Source organism: Belonocnema kinseyi, chromosome 1, assembly GCF_010883055.1.
Source record: "Belonocnema kinseyi isolate 2016_QV_RU_SX_M_011 chromosome 1, B_treatae_v1, whole genome shotgun sequence".
Taxonomy (NCBI): domain Eukaryota; kingdom Metazoa; phylum Arthropoda; class Insecta; order Hymenoptera; family Cynipidae; genus Belonocnema; species Belonocnema kinseyi.
The window spans coordinates 30223715-30239955 of record NC_046657.1 but is presented as its reverse complement, the minus strand read 5'-3'; the positions used below and the strand labels follow the sequence as shown (position 1 = coordinate 30239955).

General features: G+C 24.9%; 1 protein-coding gene across 2 annotated transcripts in view; it reads left to right on the top strand.

Annotated features, from left to right (window-relative positions):
* The first annotated feature begins 1071 nt into the window (after positions 1 to 1071).
* The window catches only part of LOC117167810, a 43669-nt gene continuing 28499 nt past the window's right edge, over positions 1072 to 16241 (top strand). The window contains exons 1-2 of one of the 2 annotated variants that reach the window (XM_033353015.1): positions 1072 to 1217; positions 15086 to 15631. In XM_033353015.1, the coding sequence (XP_033208906.1) occupies positions 15215 to 15631 (417 nt within the window). In that variant the 5' untranslated portion in view covers positions 1072 to 1217; positions 15086 to 15214. Of the gene's footprint in view, positions 1398 to 15085; positions 15632 to 16241 lie in introns of both variants that reach the window. The other variant, XM_033353023.1, reaches the window with a different exon arrangement.

The following is a 16241-nucleotide window of genomic DNA, read 5'->3' as shown; positions in this document are numbered from 1 at the left end:
GTTTATTTTATTGAATCAGTGAATTTTACTGATCGAAGGAATTTTACTTATTCAGTGAATTTTACTGCTGTAGATAATTTGATTGATTCAGTGAATTTCATATATTCAGTGAGTTTAGCTGATTTAGTGTACTTTAGTGAATCAGTGAATTTTACTGATTCAATAAATTGTACTGATTCGGTGAATTAGACTGATTCCGTGAATTTGACCGATATTCCGCATATGAATTTGACCGCATTCTACAATTTGACTAATTCTGTGCATTTTACTGATTCTGTGAATATAATTCATTCAGTGGATTTTACTGATTCATTTTATGTTGGTGACTGAATTCTAATAATATTTTCAATAGTTGAAAATTTAGTAAAATTTCAATAAGCCTGAGTGAAATTTCAATAATACCACTAGTACTTTGAGAGTCATAGTAAAGTTACTAAGGATTACGAAGTGAATAAAATTTCAAGAAGACTTACTGAAAGTTCAGTAACTTCAGATTAGTCTCATAGCCCCCTTAGGATAATCAAATAATTTAGTCGCCAAAATAAAAATCGCGCTTTAAACTTTCTTATTTTAAGAATAGTCACTAAATCAAAACATACATTTAATTTTCCTTTTTCAAATAATTTAAATGATTCAGTGAATTTTACTGATTCAGTATTCTGCTAATATCGTGAGAAATGTAAAAAAGTTACTTGCGATTACTAAGAGTCACTGCTATTTAAGTATGACTTACTGAAACTCCAGTCACTTTAGATTTTCGCCAGCGCCACCTCTGGAATTTCATTAAATTATTTAGGCGCCAAAATTTAAATCGAATTTCAAACTTTCTTAATTTTAAAGAAGAAAAATTGGAGAAAAAACTTTTTTTAAAGAGGTCCTTGCGGTTTTTGAATTTTAAAGCGTCCCTGCGTTAACCGGTGGTCCTCTGGATGGTCCACTCTTGAATTCCCTCCTCCGTAACCACTTTTCCCTCGACCTCACTTCCACCTCCATGTGCTTCAGGCTTTTACTTCGCTCAAGATTCAAGAAGACTGGACTGGACTCCAGTTTACAGCAAACCGTTGCTTTCAATCTGTCGTTCTTCATCGTGTTGCTTGTTTTCACGATATATTTTCTTGTACGAGTTACCAGTTTCTCGAAAAAAAATTTAATTTGCAATTGTGTCCGGAAAAATTAAAAAAAAAAGCGGGATGTAAATCCATTACCTGGCCAAAATGGTAATTTTGCAAGGATTTAATTCAAATTGCAAATTTTTTCTGTGTGTTTTTTTGTGAACTATTTTTGAAGTTTTACCAAAATTAATAGGAAATTTTTAGTGTTCATACGGAACCGGGAAATTAAATAGAATTTTGGGAAAGGGCCTGGAATTTGAAAAAAATGTGTTATTGACAATTCATGTAAGTTTTGATAATTTCAAAGAAAAAAATTTAAGTAAGTTAAAAAACGAACTCGAAGGTGTTGTAGAGAGTTCTTCTAAAATAGGATTAATCGAATTTAAAATTCTCCATTTAAAAAACTTTTTAATATAATCTTTCATTAAAATATTTTTTATTGTGAATGGAACGACTAAAAAATCCCGAAAAATAAAATTCCCAAATTATAAAATTTCCGAATAATAAAATAGGGCTATTAAAAAATACAGAAAAATAAAATTCCCAAATAATTACACTTCTTGGCAGTTTATAATATTATCGAATTCGAAAATTCCCGAATAATAAAACTTCCGAATAATAAAATTCCCGAATTGGAAATTTTCCGAATAATGAAATTCCTGAATTTTAAAATTTCCAAATAATAAAATTCCCGAACAGTTTACAATATTACAGAATTTAAAAATTGCCAAATTTAAACAATTGAACATTTGTTTTATATATATATTTGTTTAAATTTGTTTCAATTGTTAAAAATCTGCAATTTTATAATTCAGAATTTTTATTATTCGGAACTTTTAAAAATCGGTAATATGACAAACTTTCAGGCATGTTATGATTCAGGGCTTTAAATTATATTTTTAAATTTTAAATTGTCGGCAATTTTCTGTTTAAAATATTTCATTTTCTGGGAATCTTGCAGTTTAGGAAATTTTATTTTTTTAGGAATTTTCCAATTCGGGAATTTTCCAATTCAGGTATTTTATTATTTGGCAATTTTATTTTTTGGAAATTTTCCAATTCAGCAACTTTATTATTCGGAAATTTTCCAATTTAGGAATTTTATTATTTTGAAAATTTTCCAATTTGGGAATTTTACTTTTGGGAAATTTTCCAAATTTGATAATTTTATTATTCGTGATTTTTCAGCACTACGACAATAATCAAATATTTTTATGAGAAAAAAGATTTTTTTAATATTTAGAATTTCTAAAATTATTTCTTTGAATTTAAAATAACAAGGAATAAAAAAATATATTTCTGCATTAACATTTTTTTCAAATTATTTTAATTTTAAATTAAAACGCTAATTATTAGGAAATATTTGGGTGTCAAGAATTTTATTTTTTTTTAATTTATCAGTCAACGTATAAAATTACTAACACTTTAAAATTCCCCAAAAAATTTGAAATATAAAATTCCCGAAATTATAAAAATGCCGAAATACAAAAATTCCGCCTTGGAAAATTCCCAAATGATAAAATTTGCAGACAGAAAATGTCCGAATCATGAAATTTACGAAACTAAAAATCCCGAATTTAAAGAAGTGAAAAATGTTTTTTTAATAAATATTATTTATTTAAAAAATTCAATAATGAAAAACTCGAACAATAATTTTAAAAAATATTTTTTCAAACAAGTTTTCTTTGGTCAAAATATTTAATTATTGTATTTTCAATAAATAAATCATATTTATTGAACACATTTTTTTTAATTTTTTAAATGCAGGAATTTAATAATTCGAGAATTTTCAAATTCGGTAATATAGAGTTGGATAAATTTATGGATGACTGAAAAATTCCGAATACAGAAGTTTTCCGAATTATAAAAAAGCCGGGATAACTGAGAAACACCAAAAAAATAAAATTCGCCAAAATGATAAAATTACTAAAAAATCGAAAAAAAATTTAAAAATGCCGAATAATAAAATTTGCGCTAGAAAATTTCTGATAGAAAATTTCCTAATAATGAAATATCTGATACTAAAATTCCCAAAGCTAGAAAAATCCGATATTGAAACAATAACAAAATATTTTCTCATGAATATTATTTATTTTTAAAGAATCAATAAAGAATTGTTCAAAAAAATAACTGAAAATAAACAATGAATATCTAAATAAAGTTTTCTTTGATTAAAATATTTTATTATTTTATTTTTAATAAATAAATAATATTTATTAAATTTTTTTTTAATTCAGGAACTTTCTAATTTCGAATATTTTATAATTCGGCAATCATATGCCGGTTACTTTTAATTTCGGTAATATTGAAACTATTAAAATTCCCGTCACTGTAAAATTCCGGAAAATATTCGAAATAGAAAATTTATGAAATTATGTGAGTGTCAAAATACATAATTCTAGAATTAGAAATTTCCCGGATAAAAATGCAACTGTTTGGCTCAAAATTATTTTAAATATTTTAACAAAATTGTAATTTTAACAATTTTAAGCAAAATCTAGTTTAAAAACATTTTAAGATACTAGAGGTTTTTCATAAGATTCCAGGAAAAAGTAAAATTGAATTTGTTATTTTGGAACATTATTTTTAAGAAAATATTCTAAAACACTTCAAATTATTTACTAAAATTTCAGAAAAAATGTAGAAGACTTTAAGGCATCAAATTTCAATTTTTCAGGATTACAAAATCTTATTCAAAAATCCAATAAGTTTAAGAGATATTTAAGTTTTGAAAAAATATAAAAATAATTGTATTCTTGGAAGTATTTCAACTAATTTGGAAACAAATTTTGAATTTAGAAGATTTTTAACAAAAAATTTGAAATCGATTAAAAAATGTTAAAAGAAGTTTCAAGAGAGAAAAAAAATTCTTCAAGTTTCTGAAAAAGCTTAAAATGATTTTTTATTTTACAAAATGTAATTTAAGAGAATATTTTTTTTAAACTTCAAAACTTTTCCAAGGATTACGAAAATTGTCAAAAGAGATAATAGAATATTTTAAAGCAATTTTTAAAATTTTGAAGAATTTTTTTCAAATATTTTAAAATTGGAAAATTAATTTTTTTTAAACTTAACATGTAGATTTTTGAATATTTTGCAACAATATTTCGAAGTCTTTAAACAATTTTGGGAGGTTTAATGATAATTAAAAAATACTTTTAAGATTCCTGGGAATATTTAAAGTAATTCTTTATTTTGAAAAATTAATTTTAGGAAAATATTTATGAAACATTGCAAAATATTTCCAAAATTGGCAAAAAAAGTTCCTAAAATTTTGTTAAATCCTGTAAAATAAAATAAAACATTTCTTATATATTTTCTAGATATTTTCTATTAGAAATGATTTCCACTTCAAATTATAATTGATCTTAAAATTTTTCATACTATACTGAAAAAAATACTTTTTTGGGTGAAAATTCGTCTTTTTGATTTTAAAATTCATCTTCTTTGGTAGACATTTATTTATTTTTTATTAAATTTGCAACTGTTTGGTTCAAAATAAGAACATTTTTTGGGTGAGGATTCATCATTTTAGTTGAAAATTTGTCTTTTTGAGTAGGAAATTAGTTTTTTTGCTGGAAATTAATATTTTTGGATTACAAATTTAAACTGTTCTATAGAAGCTTTGTTTCGTTATATTTGTAATTTTTAAAAATGTTTTTGAATTCTCTAAAAAATCTTCGGAAGCTTATATTTATATAACCTTCAAAATAAATGAAGAAACAAATATAAAAAATAAATAGTTATTCGAAACTTTTATTTTGGGAAAAAAAAATTTTGTATTCTCAAATCGAAAACTCACACGTGCGCGTAGTGCGCGATTACTGATGTTAGTTTTTCAAAAAGTATTATTTTATATAAAAAAAAATTTTGAACTTGATTTTTTCACCAAATAACTGAACTTTCAACCAAATAGTTTAACTTTGAACTAAAAAAAAAAACAGTTTCTAACCAAAAATGGAACAATTAAAACAGTTAAAAAATTGCAAACAAAAATAAAATAGCTTCATTTTTTGATAACAGCAATTTATTTTTAACAAAAAATAATAATTTCAAAGAGAATAGTTATATTTTCTATGAAAGCAGTTTAATTTTTTAACAAAAATGTGAATTTTTAACTAAAAAGTTCATTTTCAATGGAATAGATTGATTTCATACAAAATTGTAGAATTTTCAACAAAATAGTTCAATTTTTCACCAAGAAAAAATGATTTTAATAAAACAATTAACTTTTTAACAAAGTAATTTAAATTTTCGAGGAATATATTTTGTTTACAAAAAAGTCTAATTTTTTTAATGTAACGCGTGAATTTTTAACAGAATATTTAGATTTTTAAATAGTTTAATTTTTCCACAAAAAGTCTAATTTTCTACCAATATTTTAAATTTTTAAGTTAAAGAGACGTGTTTTCAACAAAAAAATTAATTAATGACCAAATAGTTGAATTTTTAACTACAATGAAAAAAGATTTACTAAGAAAATGAATTTTTTACAAAGTAGCTTAACTTTAAACCAAGTAGATTATTCCTGAAACACAAAAAATTCAGTTGACAAAAATTAGCAGCTAAAATTAAAAAAAGAAATTAATTTTTAATTTTAAAAACGAATTTCAAAGAGAATGGTTAAATTTGCAAATAATATTTTACTTTTTAACCAAAAAGTTCATTTTCAACCAAATAGTCTAACTTAATGCCAAAAACGATGACTGCATTTTTTATCTGCTCTTTTTATCTGCAAAGATGAATTTTCTACCCAAAGATGAATTTTCAACAAAATAAATGAATTTTCAAAAAAATAGTTAAATTTCCAACTGAAGCATACGATTATTTAAGCGAGAATTAAACAGTTAAATTTGCATTTAAAAACATTTTCAACTAAACATGGAAAAGCTACATTTTTAAATTATAAAATTAATTTTTAAAAAAGAAAAAAGTATCTTAAGGCGAGTAATTAAATTTTCAAATAAATAATTTTCTTTCTAAACGAAAAGTTAAACTTTCAACAAAAGCAGTTCAATTTTTAATTAAAGAATGTATTTGAAAAAAAAATTTGTTATTTTCAGCCAGTTTAATTTTCTTTACAAAATAGGAAAATTTTTAACCTACAAGATTGAATCTTCAGCTAACAAAGATCAATTTTTTACCCAAATAGCTTAACTTTTAACTAAAAAGATGAATTTTTTAGGAAAAAATTGAAAAATTGAATTTTTCGTCAAAACAATTATTTTTTAACCAAAAGAAAAAAGGATATTCAACGTATAATTAATTTTTCCAACCAAAGAGATTAATTTTAAACTAAATTAATGAAAGTGTAAAAGATAAGATAATTTTTTTCAACAACATAAATTTACTAAAAAAGAAAAGGATTTTTCAATAAAAAAAGATGAATTTTCAGTTCAAAATGAATTTTCTACCAAAAAAAGAATTTTCAACCAAATAGTTGAATTTTCAACTAAAAAAATCAACTTTCCACCAAAAATGGAATAATTAAATTTTTAGTTAAAAAATTAATTTTACTGAAATATAAATATTATAAGTAAAAACTATTGGATCTTCAACTGAAATAGTTGAATTTTGAGAAAAAAGATGATTTTTCAACCAAGACGAATTATTTTTACAAAAAAAAAACGATTTCTCGTTAAAATATATGAATTGTTAACTAAAAATATAAATTATCAAGCAAACCTTAAATAGTTAAATGTACAATTAAAAAATTAATTTTCAACGAATTGGATGAATTTTCAAATAAAATAATGTAATTTTCAATTGGAATAGGTACATTATCCAGCAAAAAATACTAATCTTAAACAACCAAAAAAAATTAATTAAAAAAAAATAGTTGCATTTACAAACAAGGCTTTATTGCATTTTTAACAAAAAGATCAAATACTTAAAGTTGCAACTGGAATACGTAAAATTTAAGTAAAAAAAAAAACTTTTCTGCAAAAAAACGAGTTCTCAACGAAAAAATCTTTATTTGAAAAATTTAATTAAATAAAAAAGAACGAATTTTCAGTTGATAGGACGACTGAAAAATCCCAAAAAATAAAATTCCCAACACTGTAAAATTCCCGAATAATTAAATTCCCGGAAATATAAAATTGCCTAAATTTAAAACTCCCGAATTGAAAAATTCGTGAATTCTTTTCATAACTAATAATCCGGGATGATAAATTGTTTAAACAACTATGTTTGTTGGCTTCATTATTTATTACCTTACTGAATGAAAAGTGGGTAAAAGTGAAAAATAGACAAATAGCTGATAATTTCAGAAAAAAACCGTAACTTTCTGTCATTAAGCAAAGAGAATATTATTAACAATGAGACCAAATTGTTAAAACAATTATTTTTGATACCTTGAATTAATTATTATTTCATTCTAATTGAAAAGTGGACAAAAAGTTGAAAAATTCAGAAAAACGCAACTATCTGGTATTAATATTGAAAAAGATAGCTATAAGCAATAACAATTTGTTTAAACAATTATTTTGACTAAATGGAATTAACTTTCACCTCACTCTCAATGTAAAGTAGACAAAAAGTTGAAAATTTCAGAAAAAATGCAATTTCTAGAATTATTTAAAGAGAATATTAATAAAAATAGCAATAGATTGTTTAAAAGTTATCTTTTTGTTAAGATTAATTAACCATTACCTTACTATTATTGAAAATTGAGCAAAAAGTTTTTAAACTCAGAAAAAAACGGCAACTATCTAGTTTTAATATAGAAGATGATGGCTATGAACAATAATTATTTGTTTAAACAATTATTATTGCTAAATGGAATTTAATATTAACTCATTCCAAGTCAAAAGTGCACTTAAAGTTGAAAATTTTAGAAATAACGGCAATTTCAAGCATTATTCAAAGAGAATATTATCAATAATAATAATAATAATAATAATAATAATAATAAATGATTTAAACAATTATTTTTTGTTAATATTAATTAAGTCTTAGCTTACTTTAAATGAAAATTGAACACAAATTTTTTAATTCAGGAAAAGCCTGCAACTATTTATAATTAATATACAATAAGATAGCTATAAGCAATAATAATTTGTTTAAACAATTATTTTTGCTATATGGAATTAACTCTCACCTTACTCCAAGGGAAAAGTGGACAAAAAGTTGAAAGTTTCAGAAAAAATAAAATGTTTAGCATTATTCAAAGAGAATATTATTTAAAATAGTAACAAATTGTTTAAACAATCACTTTTTGTTAATATTAATTAATTTTTACCTTACTTAAATTGAAAATTGAACAAAATGCTGGAAATTTCTTTAAAAACTGTTACTTTCTATATCTATTCTAAGAGAAAATTCCTAAAAATAATAATAAATTCTTTAAACAATTTATTGAAACATCCAACTATAATTGAAAAGTAGTGTTTTATTTACTAAAAACAATTTCCAATCTAAAATACGCAAAAAATCATAATTACCGCCAAAAAATCGCAAAAAATGTTTTCACTTATGGGGTTTTTTTGGGACCCTATAAAACAGACTTATGGGGGTGATATTTAACAAATAATAATTTATTTATATTTCACGGTCATACGTGAAGAGAAATGTTGAATTTTAATTCGATTCACCTAAAATTGACGATTCTGTATAAAATTTATAAAAATGTATTTTTTATGGGAAAAACGCGTTAATTTTGCATGGGGCTTACGTCACTCTAAATATCAGTTCTTTAAAAAAATGAATTTATTTTTTTGTGGATTCGAAGAAATTTCCGGGTGACATTCTTAAAAATTCGAAAAAAATTTCTATTGAATTTTTGGACCACCCTAGTAGACACCTTGTTAATATTAAAAAAATAATTTTTGGGAATTCAAATTTTTGAGAATTTTTCTTAGATTACATACGACCTTGTTTAGAATAATGACAAATAATATCCGCTTTAAAAACAAATTATAGACACTTGTTCTAAGAATACTCGATTCACATGAGAAAGTCTCTCCCCAGCAGATTCACTGTTCGTTGACCATCAGGATAATTCTCTAGGCATAATCACTCGCCAGGAAATCCGTTCCCTCCAGCTAGAAGCATCTTGATGAAGAAGTATCAGTGACACTTTTTTTCTTTATTTTTTTTTATTTTTTATTTATTTTTTAATTACTGTAAAAAATGAAGAGATCAAATTTTCATGCATATTGCCCTAAAATTTCTTCAAATCCACAAAAAAATAAATGGGTGAAAAAATATTTAAAGGTTCCGCAAGCCCCATGCAATTAAACACGTATTTCCCATAAAAAGACGTTTTTCTGCATTTTTTTCAGAATCGTCAATATTAAGTGAATCTAGTTGGAACTCAACATTTAATTTTAGATTTAACCATAGAATACGAATAGAATAACTCTTTTTAAATATCACCCCCATAAGTCTGTTTTATAGGGCCCGAAAAACCCCCATAAGTAAAAAAATGGCTTTCGTAAATTTTTTAAACAATTCATTATTGCTTTTAAAAATTGTCTATCAGAATAGAGCTAGAAAGTTGCGGTTTGTTTTATAATTTGAAAATTTTTGTATCTTTTTCAGTAAAAGTGAGCTAATAATTAATTTAAATAAACAAAAATAATTGTTTAAACAATTCACTATTATTGATAATAATATTCTTTTCTAATAATTCTAGAAAGTTGCGGATTGTTTAAAATTTTTTAACTTTTATTCAAATTTTTTATCAGAGTGAGGTAATAATTAATTCTAGTTGTCGGAAAAAAATTGTTTAAACATTTTGTTACTATTTTTAAGAATATGGTCCCTAAATAATGCTAAAAAGTTGCATTTTCTCTGAAATATTTAAGCTTTTTTTTACTTTTTACTTGGATTGAGGTAAATATTAATTGAATTGACAGAAATAAGTTTATAAGCAAATTATTATTGTTTATAATTATCTTCTCCTGTAATGATGGTAGATAGTTGGAGTTTTTTCTAAAAACTTTCCACTTTTAATTACCTTTTTACTTAGTGAGGTAATAATTAATTCAAGCTAACAAATATAATTGTTTAAATAATTTATTTTAATTTTTAATAATATTCTCTGTGAATAATGCTAGAAAGTTGTGGTTTGTTTTCAAATTTTCAACTTTTTGTCGACTTTTCAATTAAAGTGAGGTAGTAATTAAGTCAATCAACAAACATAAATGTCTACGCAAATTATTATTATTATTATTATTATTATTACAAAATTTCACTTATTTCTACAAATTTTAAGTTCGCTTCGCTTTTCAGTTATAAGCAAATAATGCATAAACAATAGAGCGAATCATTTTCTAAACAATCTCTTTCTTTCTTCACAATATATTTTTCTGTAATGAAACAGATATTTTAAATATTCTTCATTATTTAAACAATTATTTCTGTCAAGTTAAATTATTGTGATGAATAATAATCAATTGATTAAAAAATTATTCCTTCTAAATTTAATTCATTATTGTCCCGATCTAATTATGAAATTAAAAATTAGTTGAAAATTTCAGAAAAACGCGACTCTAGCATTAATATAGGAGAAGATAGTTAAGAACAACATTAATTAGCTTAAACAAATATTTTTGTTAAATTTGACTAATTATTACCTCGCATTTAATGAAATGTTGACAAAAAGATAATTTGAGAAAAACGGTACCTATCTAGCATTGCTATAGGAGAAGGCAGTTACAAATAATAATTATTTATTTAAACAATTATTTGTGTTAAATTTCAATTATCATTATCACAATTTCAGTGATAATTCGACAAAAAGTGGAATATCTCAGAAATTTAAAAAAAAATCCGCAACTCTCTAACATTATTTAAAGAGAATATTATATTAAAAATAATATAAAATTGTTTGAAAAATGATTTTTGTTAAGTTCAAGTAATTTTCACCTCACTTTATTTAGAAAGTTCATCAAAAGTTGAAAAACTCAGAAAAATCTTCAACTTTCTAGCGTTAGAAAAAATGTTAATATAAATAATTATAAATTGTTTAGACAATCACTTGTATTGCATTAAATTAATTATTACCTCGATCCAACTGAAAAATTAAAAACAAGTTGAAAAATTCGGAAGAAACCACAACTCTCTAGCGTTAAGATAGGAAATGATGAATATTTATGATTTGTTTAAACATTATTTTTTTTAATTACAATAACTATTACATCGCTCTAAGTGAAAAGTTGAGAAAAAGTGGAAGATTTGAGAAAAACCGCAAATATCTAGCATTATTCTAAGAGAATATCCTTCTAAATAATAATAAATTGTTTAAACAATTACATCTGTTAATTTAATTGATTATTGCGTCGACATGGCTGAAAATTTTCAAATAATTTGAAAAATTTGTAAAAACTGCGACCTTCTAACTCTATTCTAAAAAAAAATCGCTACAAACAATAATAAATTCATTATATAAATTATGTAAACCCCTCTTTTCTTATTTTTTACAAATTCGCCCATTTTGTTGAAAAGTCTTCTTTTTTATGTAGCATTAATTTGTTTAAACTAATTAAATTTCAACATTTTACTCTTGTTTAAAATGCATCTCTATTATTTGGAAATTCAGTCCATTGTTTCCATTCCAGATTAAATTCGACTGGTTGAAAATTAGTTATTTTTCATTAAAAAAGTATGTTTTAACCCGGAAATTTGATGATTCCATGTTTGGTTCAAAACAGTTTTTGTTTAGTTCAAAATTTTATTATTTTGTTTAAGATTTATCTCTATAATTTGGAAATTCATTTAATTGTTTTTATTCCAGATTAAATTCGACTAGTTAAAAATTATTTATTTGTCGTTAAAAATTTATTTTAATTCAGAAATTTAATGATTCCATGTTTGGTTCAAAAGCTTGTTTTTTAGTTAAAAATTTAGATATTTTCTTTAAGATGCATCTCCATTGTTTAAAAATTCATTCAATTTTTTTAACTATGTTTGAATTTAATTGGTTGAAAATTAGTTATTTATTGTTAAAAATGAATTTTTTTAAACTAGAAGTTTGAGGGTTCCATGCTTGATTAAAAAAAAATTCACTTGAAAATTTAATTATTTTGTTTAAGATTCATCTCTTTTGTTTAAGAATGAATACCATTTTTTCCATTCCTGATTGAATTAAACAGGTTTAAAATTACTTATTTGTTGTTGAAACCTTATTTCTTAAACTAAAAATTTGTCAAATTCGTGTTTGGTTCACAAGTCTTTTTTAGTTGAAAATTTAACTATTTTGTTTCAGATTTATCTCTGCTGTTTAAAAATTCATCCATTTAGTTGAGGATTCAACTATTTTGTAAAAAATTGGTTTTTTTTTCATTTAATCCGTCAATTTGAAAATTAGTCTTATAGTAGAAAAGTTATCTTTCTCGGTAGAAAATTTTATTTGCTTGAAAATTCAACTATTCTCTTGAATTCAATATAATATTGAGATTAATTTTATTTTAAAGAATTTATTCCCCTAAAAATTGTGACGTCGTTTACTGAATGTCCAAAGGGCATTTTCAGAAGAAATTTCTTTAGCAATGTCAAATCGCCTTTTATCTTCTCCTTCAACGGGGTAAAGAGGTAAATAGACTGCTCATTATCGTCACGCAACAGGTCCTGTTCCGGGCACGTGAACTCGGAGAAAAATATTATATCAAAGGAGATGAAAAGATTCCTTCAAAGGAATCTGTCACATCTTTGTTAATTGATTTCTAATATTAATTATTATTGATACTATTAATAATAAATTAATTGTTATTTAATATGGAATTTAACCTGAATTTTATTGTTCTGGAATTTTCCAATTTGGGATTCTTATTATTTGAAAATTCTTTAATTCGTGAATTTTATGTTTGGAGAATTTTCCAATTTGGGAGTTTTATTATTCGGCAATTTTCCAATGTAGGAATTTTATTATTTAAAAATTTTCAAATTTGGGAATTTTATTACTCGGGAATTTATTTTTCCTCAATTTTCCAATTTGGGAATTTCATTATTCAAGAATTTTCCAGTTTCGGGAATTCTGTTTTTCGGAAATTTTCCAATTCGGGAATTTTATTATTCGAAAATTTCATTATTCGGAAATTTTGCCATTCGGGAGTTCACCATCGGGAATCTTCCAATTCGGAAATTTTTTCATTCGAGTATTTGCAATTTGGGAACTTTATTATTCAAAAATATTCCAATTTGGGAATTTCATTATTCGGAAATTTCAAATTGAGTAATTTTTTTATTCGGAAGTTTTCCAGTTTGGGAATTTTATTACTCTGAAGTTTTGTTATTCGGAAATTTTAAAATTCAGTAATTTTGTTATACTGAAATTTTCTAGTTTGGTAATTTAACAGTTCGGAATTTTATTATTCGGGAATTTTATTTCTCGCAAATTTTCCAATTCGGAAATTTTATCATTCGGGAATGTCATTATTCGAAAATTTTATTATTCGAGCATTTGCAATTGGGAAATTTTATTATTCAAAAATATTCCAATTTAAGAATTTTATTATTAGCAAAATTTCAAATTCAGTAATTTTTTTATTCTGAAATTTTCCGGTTTGTGAATTTTATTATTTGGAAATTTTCAAATGCACTCATTTTATTATTTGATAATTTTCCAATTCGGAAATTTTATAATTCGAAAATTTCTTAATTTGGAAATTTTATTTTTCAGAAATTTTCCATTTTGGGATTGTTGTTTTTAGGGAATTTTCCAATTCTTAAATTTCACTATTTGGGAATGTTCTAACGGGAATGTTCCATTTCGTACATTTTTTTCTTCAGGAATTTTTCAATTTGGAATTTTATGATTGAAAAACTTTCCAATTGTGGAATATTATTATTCGAAAATTTTCGAATTTAGAATTTTATTATTCAAGAATTTTGCAGTTTAGGAATTTTGAAATTTGAGAATTTTATTTTTCGCAAATTTTCCAATTGAGGGATTTTATTATTCAGGAATTTCATTATTTGGCAATTTATCATCGGGAATCTTCCAATGTGGAAATGTTATTATTTAAACATATTCTAATTTAACAATTTTATTATTCGGAAATTTCATATTAAATAATCTTTTATTCTGGAAATTTCCAGTTTGTGTATTTTATCATTCGGAAGTTTTGTTATTCGGAAATTTTCAAATTCAGTAATTTTATTATTTGAGAATTTTGTATTTCGTAAACTTTATTATTCGGTAATTTTAAAATTGGGGAATTTTATTATTCGGGAATTCTATGATCCGACAATTTTATTAAATGAAAATTGCCAGTTTGGGAATTTTATTTTTTGGGGATTTTCCAATTCTGGAATTTAACTATTCAAATATTTTAATATTTGGGTATTTTACTATTAGGTATTTTCTATTTCGTGAATTTTTTGATTCGGGAATTTTCCATTTTGGACATTTTATTTTTCAAAAACTTTCCAATTTTGGAATTTTATTATTCGAGAATTTTCCAGTTTGGTAATATTATAATTTGGAAATTTTATTATTCGGCAATTTTCCCATTTGAGAGTTTTATTATTGGGAGATTTTATAATTCCGGAATTTTATTATTCGAAAATTTCCCTACATGGAAATCTTATTATTCGGAAATTTTATTATATAGGAATTTTAAAATTCGAAATTGCATTATTCGGGAATTTTCCAATTCTGGAATTCTATAATTCGGCAATTTGATTATTCGGGAATTTTCCTATTCTGGAATTTTGTCAATCAGAAGATTTACAGTTTATAAATTTTATTATATACAAATTTTCTGATTTGGGAATTTTATTACTCGGGAATTTATTATTTAGGAATTTTCGAATTTTCGAATTTTATTATTAAATAATTTTCCATTTTGGGAATTTTATCATTCGGGATTTTTCAGTCCCTAAAATTTTGCAACTTTGTATTTATTGATTTCGTATTATTATTTATTATTATATAAATTATTATTAAATTTAAGTAATTCATTATTAATATAAATAACATTAAATTTAATATGAACTATTTCTAAATAAAAATTCCTCTCTTCCAGGATCTACAGTCTGGTCCTCGAATCATGAGGATGCGTCTGCGCAGGCGAAAGTGGAGAAAAGGGTGATATAAAAAAAAAATAAACAAAATTGTATTGGAATCTGATTATAAAATTTTGAAAAAAGAGAAGATGAGACTGAGTCCCATTATCTTATCTGCTGCAACAGCTTGGGCGGGCCAAGCGTTGCAGCATCAACCGGATCCGATGATCCGAAGGATCCCAACGGATTACCAGAAATTTTCCCACTACTCGGGATATCATCCCGAACTCTCGACCGAGTATTTCCTGGTGCCACCGAATATCGGTGCCGAGAGGGGCGACTCAAGCGTGGCAAGTGTGGTCAGTGTGCCGGCACCGAATCGCACTATATCGATCTACCGGGGCCCGGGACGTCCTAGTGGGGGACATATCGAAGATCCAAAAGTGGGCCCGATTGCTAGACCGTGGCCCTTACTGAGGCCCCAAATTTGGGCCCTACCTCTCGCAGCCTTCAGCGCCGCTGCTATGCTCCTTATGGCTGGATTCGAAATATTTGTCCTCTGCAAAGTATGTTGGATTTCTCTTATAATTTAATTAATATTAATTATTTTGTTGACTAATTTTACATCCTCTCCGTATCCCCCCTTTTATAAACCTCCTATCCAAGTTTTTTAGGGCCTTACGGTTTGAGACTTATAATTGGGAACTTAGTGTTTGAGGAGCTACTTCTGGACCTGACGGGTTTGGACTTGTGTTTTTTATTTTAATGGCTGGTATATTTTTGTGGGCCTTATGAGGCCTTGCATTTATTTTTAGATCTTAAGTTTCGTTCGTGTAGCTAGGAAATTATTTTGAACTTTTTTAGTTATAATTTTGGGCCTGGCAAGATTTTATCTTTCGCTTTGGGACCCACGGTTTGGAACTTAGTCTTTGAGGATGTAATTTTGGGCCTTGTGGTCATGGTTCTTACGGATTTGAACTTCCAGGCAGGGAAGTTATTTTCGAATTTTTTTTTATTACTTTTGCTATTTTCTGGGCCTTATGATTTTATAGTTGAGTTTGGGGAAATATTTCGGGTCTTATGCCTTGGGTCTTATATTTTTGGGCTTTAATTTTGTACTGGTATTTTGGGGATTATATTTTGGACCTCATCTCTATAGCCTTATTATTTTTGACC